The sequence below is a fragment of the Eulemur rufifrons genome, chromosome 14 (genome assembly GCF_041146395.1).
Source record: "Eulemur rufifrons isolate Redbay chromosome 14, OSU_ERuf_1, whole genome shotgun sequence".
Taxonomy (NCBI): domain Eukaryota; kingdom Metazoa; phylum Chordata; class Mammalia; order Primates; family Lemuridae; genus Eulemur; species Eulemur rufifrons.
This window is the reverse complement of record NC_090996.1, coordinates 17,086,482-17,093,880: the sequence shown is the minus strand read 5'-3', so window position 1 is coordinate 17,093,880 and position 7,399 is coordinate 17,086,482. Positions and strand designations below refer to the sequence as shown.

The 7,399-nt window shown below is 54.7% G+C and overlaps 1 protein-coding gene across 1 annotated transcript in view; it reads left to right on the top strand.

The window, feature by feature from the left end:
* The first annotated feature begins 209 nt into the window (after window positions 1–209).
* Window positions 210–7,399, top strand: part of DNAAF5 (dynein axonemal assembly factor 5) — a 46,742-nt gene continuing 39,552 nt past the window's right edge. Inside the window, exons 1-2 of the mRNA XM_069485867.1 lie at window positions 210–798; window positions 2,839–3,023. Of these exons, the coding sequence (XP_069341968.1) occupies window positions 210–798; window positions 2,839–3,023 (774 nt within the window). The remainder of the gene's footprint in view (window positions 799–2,838; window positions 3,024–7,399) is intronic.

Genomic DNA, 7,399 nt, shown 5'->3' with positions numbered 1-7,399 from the left:
CAGCCGAGTGGCACGGAGTAGGGCCCCGACCCCGTGCCACCCGGCCACTCTGGTCACGCCGCAGGAGGCCCGGGCCCCTCAACGAACCCCGAGACCGGAAGTACCTGCCCCGCCCCCGGCAGCCGCGCGGCGCGCCGGAAGTCCAGCCGTAAACCGCGCCGTGCCGTCGCGAAAGCACCGGTTCCCCGTGGTGACAGGAGACGCGGAAGATGGCGGCGCCGGCGGTGGCGGAGGCCGGGGGCCCGGCCGAGGCGGCCGAGTCGGCCGAGGCGGTGGAGCTGAGCCGCGCCCTGAGCCGCCTGCTGCCGGGGCTGGAGGCCGACAGCAAGCCGGGCCGGCGGCGCGCGCTGGAGGCCCTGCGGCGCGCGCTGGAGGAAGCGGGGCCCGCCGCTGACCCCGCCGCCTTCCAGGGCCCCTGGGCGCGCCTGCTGCTGCCGCGCCTGCTGCGCTGCCTGGCCGACCCGGCCGAGGGCTGCCGCGCGCTGGCCGCGCACTTGCTGGGCCTGGGCCTGCAGCGCGCCGCGCGACCCCGCGACGCCCTGCCGCGCCTGCTGCCCGCGCTCGCCGCGCGCCTGGCTAGCCCTGAACCCGCGCGCCGGCCGCCGCCTGAGGCCTGCGAAGAGCTGCGCCTGGCGCTCGTGCAGCTGCTCGGCCTGGCCGTGGGCCTGGGCGGCTCGGCGCTCGCGCCCCACCTGGACGACGCCGTGCGCGTGTTGAGCTGCACACTGCTCGACCCCTTCGCCGCCGTGCGCCGCGAGAGCTGCCAGTGCGCCGCCGCCCTGGCGCGCGCCACGCCGGGTGAGCGCCCCGCGTCCCCAATCTCCCTCGCCCAGCTGCACGAGCTGGTGCTCCCCTCCCCTACCCCCACCGTTGCCCATGTCTAGCTTCTTGGAAACACCGCAGGAACTTCTTTTGAACTGGTTGGGATGGGATGTTCTCTGGTAGCTGCCACTCGCTGGGGTGATTTTCATCCGGGTGGTTGCGGAGACACAACACGCTTTGAGAAACTGCGCTCCAATCAGTTCAGAGCTTTTTATCCCTGTTTCTGTACTCGAGTAGGCTTCACTTCCCTCATCTGGCCTCGACTGCTGTCCTTTAGCAAGGGAGGCCGCTTCTCTCCTGCACTTTAATCCATTGTCATCATTTTAAAAGCTCTCATCTGACTAGGACATTTCTTTTTCCTAAGCGGCCACTTCTGCAGGTTTTGCCCCAGTTCCCTCTCTCTGCTCTCAGGCTGGGATGTGGAACGATAAGAGGCGCCTACTTAGTGCTGGCAGAAGGCTTCAGGGAGGGGGGAACAGCTGAAAATCCCTGGACGGGAGGGAGCCAGCCTTGAGGAATAAGCTGGTCAGCTCAAGGAGCAGAAAGGGAGGGAGGGAGAGGCTGTCAGGGGCAGGAGGTGGTCAGTGACACCATGGTAAGGTTTGGATTTAGCAGGAAATGGAGAAGTGTGTTGAGAAGAGAGAACTCGGATCCCGGGTTTTAAAAGATCACTGGTGCTGTGTGAAGAATAGGTTGCAGAGGTGGCAAGACAGGGAATGAGAGAGTCATTGGGGTGGTTATTAGTCCATATTTTGAGTGATGGCTTAGACATGGGGTGGGGAAGCCTGCTAATAGAGGCAGAAGAAAATGAACAGATTAGGGACATTTTGAAGATAGGACTGACACAACCTCTCGTTGAATTGGGTGAAGAGTGAGGAAGGAGATCTGGTGTGGACTGACAAAGGGAGAACCCCACTTAGGGTAAGATCAAGGTTTCCGTTTTGGTTATGTTAATTTTCAATTTCAGATAGTCGAGAGCTCTAGTGGAGTTTGGGGGAAAAGGATTGGGCTGGAGATGGCCATTAGGAACGCCACACATTTAATGCTTTTCTCATCACCCTCCCATCTCTTTCCCTGGCCTGTGCACCAGTCCCCTTAGGCTGCTTCTCATTCCTTGGACAGGGCGGGGGTGGGGGTGGGGTTAGTCCCAGCCTTCCATGTTCCCTGTCTGCTGGACTGTACATTCTGTACGGGCAGGACTGCGCCTGAATGTGCCCCAGCCATGTGGTGAGTGCTCACCGATGCCTTGTGGAGTGGAAGACTGTTTCCTCCTCCCCATCTCCAACACCGTCCCCTCTGCCTCTTCTCTATCCTGGGTGGGAAACCTCCTCTGGCCCCGTCACACTGGGTAGTAGCTGCCTGTATCTGAGGACTTGAGAGGATAAAGAACTCACCAAAGCATCACTGAAATAGCCGTTTCACAGACAGATCCCAAGTAGTGTAACACTGAGGCTAGAACTCCAAAACAACACGGTCAGCCTGGCTCTCACAGAGACACTTCTGGTTCTGATTTCCTGTGAGGACTATACAAGTAGGAGGTGGAGTCACATTACCTAGAGTGGTGCTGGTCCGATTTCCGAAAGGAGTTCTGGTGTCTGGCTTCGGGTGCATCTGGGAGTGAGCACATGCTCGGTGTCCTGGGCTCATCTTCTTTCCTTTGGCCACTGTCCCTTTCAGGCCCCCACCATAGCTGTCAGCAGACTCAGGCTCTTCCCCTACAGCTCTCGTCCTCCACTGCAATGGGGTCAGGCCCCCATCCTTTTCCTTTTGGTCTGTCTCGCCAAGCTTTTGAGGCATCGAGGTGCCATCCCTGAACCTTTCCCTGTGCCAGGTGACTCGAAGCTTTGCTTGGCAGCCTGGGTCATGTGCTGTTCCTTGGCAAGGGCCTTGGGTGGGAGAAGAAGGGAGCGAGAAGGTCACAGGTGCTGGTGGCCAGTCCTGGGAGCCCACAGAGCTGGGCCTGGGGTGAGGCACATGGGAGAAGCTCTGGTGATCGGTGGCTTCCCTGTCCCACAGACCACTTCCACATGCAGTCGGAGTCTCTGATCGGCCCTCTCATGCAGACCATCTCCCACCAGCACTGGAAGGTCCGGGTGGCTGCCATCGAGGCCACGGGCACCGTGATCCAGTTTGGCAACGGGAAGTCTGTGGACGACGTGCTCTCGCACTTTGCTCAGCGGCTCTTTGACGACGTCCCACAGGTAACGAGCCTTTCTCTGCTGGACAGTCTGTTCCTGTCTCCGCCAGAAGCATGCCGACCTACTATTTTTAACTAACGCACTTGCTTTTTCTTTTTTCAAGATGTTACATGCACCAAATGTCCTTTCCTCATTCTCAGTCACAAGATGTTCCTGTTTCACATCTTTGAAAAGCTATGAGGGAGCTGAGTCGTTTTAAAACGTTTGTTATTCTCAATTCCAAGGAATGCAGGAAAGGATTATTTCTGTAATTATGGTATCTTAGAAGGAAAAAAAAAAAATCTAAACCATGTGTACTTATCAGTTTGCAGAAGTATCTTTACCATGCCCATCTATCAAGGCGAATTTGCTGAAAAGGCAGTGGTTGCTCGACCTGGTGTGGGAGGGGACAGTGGGGCTGGGCACAGACACTTCACGTTGCTGGGCTTTGGAGCCCGCAGAGGGACAGACAGGCTGGAGTCTGACAGACGGATGTCAGAACACTGGCTTTGCTGCTGGCAGAATCTGGCTTGGAGGGGGTGTCTTATGTCTGAAGCCCCATACAGTGCTGAAACTTCACAAGCTGTGACCACAGGGAAGCGGTTGCCCCCAGGTCACTAAGGATGCGTAACCCATCTGTCTCTGTGAATTTACCTATTCTAGGCATTTCACGTAAGTGTAATCGTACAGCGTGTGATCTTTTGTACCTGCCTTCTTTCACTTCGCATAGTGTGTCCAGTGTTCGTCCAGCTTGTAGCAGATGGCAGACTTTGTTCCTTTTTGTGGCTGAATAGGATTCCCTTGTACATGGATACCTGGTGTTTATCCATTCACCTGTGGGTGGACACTGAGTCGTTTCCACCTTTTGGCTACTGTGAGCAGTGCTGCTGTGGACAGGTGTGTCCACGTCTCTGTTTGAGTTCCTGCTTTTACTTCTTCAGGTGTATGCCTGGGAGTGGATTTGGTGGGTTATGTGGTGACTCCATGTTCAGCTTTTTGAGGAGCCACCAAGCATTTTCCATGGCGGCCACTGTTTTACTTCCCACCAGCAAAGTGCTGGGGTCTGAGTCTACGCATCCTGCCAGTGCCTGTCGCTTTGATTTGTTGTTACAGTCTTCCTTGCAGGTGTGAGATGGTGTCTCGGTGTAGGTTTGGTTTGCATTTCCCTAGTGATTAGTGATGTTTGCAATTATACAGGAATGTTAAAAGGGAGAAAGCCTGGGCCGCAATAAGAACAATTTCCTCTCCACTCCATGCTGAGGAACTGGAGGAAGTGATTGACTTGCCTTGATCTCAGGACTGGGGCTGCAGGTGGGTTTCCTGTGGGGACATAGTGTGAAGGTGGCAGGTGGAAGGTATCACTCAGGGCTTTCAGGGCCAGGACAGAAGCCCGACTCAGTTACCCACACCAGGGCCGGCTCCAGGTGTGGCACGGCACCTACTGGGGATGTCTGCTCTGGCTCCACTGCTGTGTTTCATTCCCGGGCCCGCCCTCCAGGTGCAGCGGGGGCTGCCCGGAGACAGGGGTCCTCTGCCAGGAGCCTCATGGGGCCAGCTGAAGCAGAATTTGACTGTGTGTGCCAGCGTCCCTCCCCTGGTTCTGAGGCAGAGTCCCCACAGGGCAGCAGGGAGGGGACCATGAAGCAGGGGCTCTGCCCAGGGGGGAAGCAGTGGGTACTGACCAGCACCCACACTGCCTGGCGGTGTGACGAGGCTTCCACCACTAGCTCAAGGCTGGGCTGCAGAGGGCAGCTCCAGGAAGGGCAGGCAGGAACAGACCCCAGCGAGAAGTGACCGTGAGGCAGTGGCCAGGGCACCTTCTGGCCTTCCATAAACTGAGGTAGGTCATGGCTGACAAAGAAAGTGGTTTTTTTGTGTCATAGGCCGAGCCTTATTCCTCAAAAAGTGTAATGATTCTGTCTGGAGAGCTCTCTGTGTCAGTAGCTACCTTTAAATAGCATAACTCTATCAACAGCTAGCTGTCAAGACAAACGGTATAACTCTGTATCCACAGCTGTGTGTACATACTACGACTGTATCTACAGCTACCTGTAAATAACCATAACTGTATCGACAGCTGGCTATCAATACAAACAGTGTAACTCAGTATCCACAGCTGTGTGTAGGTACTATGACTGTATCTATAGCTATCTGTAGATACCATAACTGTATCAACAGCTAGCTATCAATACAGTGTAACTCAACATCCACAGCTGTGTGTACATACTACGACTGTATCTACAGCTACCTGTAAATACCATAACTGTATCGACAGCTGGCTATCAATACAAACAGTATAACTCAGTATCCACAGCTGTGTGTAGGTACTACGACTGTATCCACAGCTACCTGTAAATACTGTAACCATCAATGGCTATCTGTAATGTACTGTTGAAAAGTGTCTTGTGGGTTATTCGACATGTCAGATGCTAGATAAAAAGCTTTCCCTCACCTGCCCCCAAAAAACCCTAAAATCTATGAAATGCTGCGGCTTAAGGGAGTGGATTTGAAAACGATGGTTTCTCCTCCAAAGAGCTGTGCTTAGTGGCTGCATTTGGTTCTTTGTGGCATAAAGGGCATTGGTGACGAGCACCAAGACGTGAGGATAGGTAGCCGTGTCATGAAGAACTAGACACCTTAATTCTGGATTTCAAAAAGTTGAATTGGAAAGTTCCAAGTTAAGGGAGAACAGAAGATTGTTCTTCATGTTCACAGGCTGTTTTAAATGCAGTTTTCCCTTTGGATGCATGCATCTGGCTCGGTAGATTGTATCGAGTACAGAGTCCTCCAGCCCAGCAAGCCCAAGGCCACAAACCTGATCAGGAGTAAGTAGTAATTCCCAATCCATTTAAATTGCTTTTTTTAAGAAAATGGCTTAGCAGCTCACTCCTATAATCCTGGCACTCTGGGAGGCTGAGGCCGGAGGATGGCTTCAGCCCAGGAGTTGGAGGTTACAGTGAGCTGTGATGACACCACTGCACTCTACCCAGGGTGACAGAGCAAGACCCTTTCTCAAAAAAAAAAAAAAACCTAAAAGACTATTTCGTACTTAAACCATCACATGGCAGCTCAGTATCCAGTGCTGTCTTTGAGCTGGAAGAAAAGGGATGGTTTGTCTCACACTAACTGGAATTTGCATGTTTCCTGTGATGCTAACTAGAGGCCTTAGGAAAGGGGGCAGTGGGTGGGACATGGCCGAAAGCCTGTCCCTGCAGCTGTCCTTGCTGTGAGGTGAGATGGCTGAAACCTCCTTTCTGCAATAGAGGCCTGAAATATGGGGGTGGAGAATAAGTGTCTGTCCTTAGTGGGGTCCTCCAGACACCCGGGCGCACTGGTGGGACAGGCCGGAGGGGAGGAAACAGCAGCGAAGCCAGTTCAGTGAGTTCACCCTGCTTGCCAGTGGCCAGCCTGGGGGAGGCTTTTGTTCAGAGCATTCCAGAGTGTGCTCAGGACTCACTGTCGTGGCCCAGCTGGGTCCATGTGCCCTCAGAGAAGGCCCTGCTCACTCTTGCGCATGCTCTGGCGCCGGGTTGGGTTACGGTGTGGGTGGTTTTGGTTCCTGGCCTTTGACCAGCACAGCTTCTAGGACTGTCAGCACGTGAGGCAGCTGAGCTTGGAATTTGCCCTTCTCAGGTAGCGTTGCAGTGAGTACGGCTGCGTGGATGCCGTCTAGTTATGGTAAACCGCAGCCGTCCAGGTCCTTGGACCTCTAGTCAAGTGTATTCTCAAGTGCTTGGGAGAATCTCTTTTCCCAGGTCTCTATTTGTATTTTGGTTGTTCATAAGGCTCTCATGCCAGTTAATAATAACCACCTTGGTTTTTCAAAGTAACTTTTTATTTAAAACAGTTTGACTCACAAGAAGTTGGAAAAAAGCACACGGAGCGTTCTGTGCTCTTCAGTGGCCCAAGTGCCTGTCTGCGTGTGGGAGGCAGTGGCCTGTGGGGGCACGGGGTGCTGCGCCCTGCAGTGCCAGGTGCTCTCCGCTCACTCACCTGCTCATTCCTTGTTCCGTGGCGGGAACCCAGTGCCGCATCCTGTTAGTCCTTCCCATTTTCAAACGGGAATGAGCCCCCTCTGAGTCCAAGTGAGTAAGCACATAGTGGACACTGCCGATGTGCAAACCCCTTCACCTGGGAGCTGCCTCGAGTGTCAGGAGCGGCTCGCAGCCTGGTAGAGCCACCTCACCCTGAAATGCCAGGAAGAACGTTCCCCTCCTGCTCCCCTGGCCGCCTGCTCTGGGTGGGGCAGCCCCGTGGTGCTGCACATGCTCCAGGGCTCCCGAAACCAGGTTGGGGCTGGGTTCTTCTCGGGCTCTGCTGGGACACCTGGTGTGTTTTTAAGCTGGTTTCTTCCCCTGTGGGAGGTCGTAGGTAGAGGCCTACATGTAACTTCTCAGACA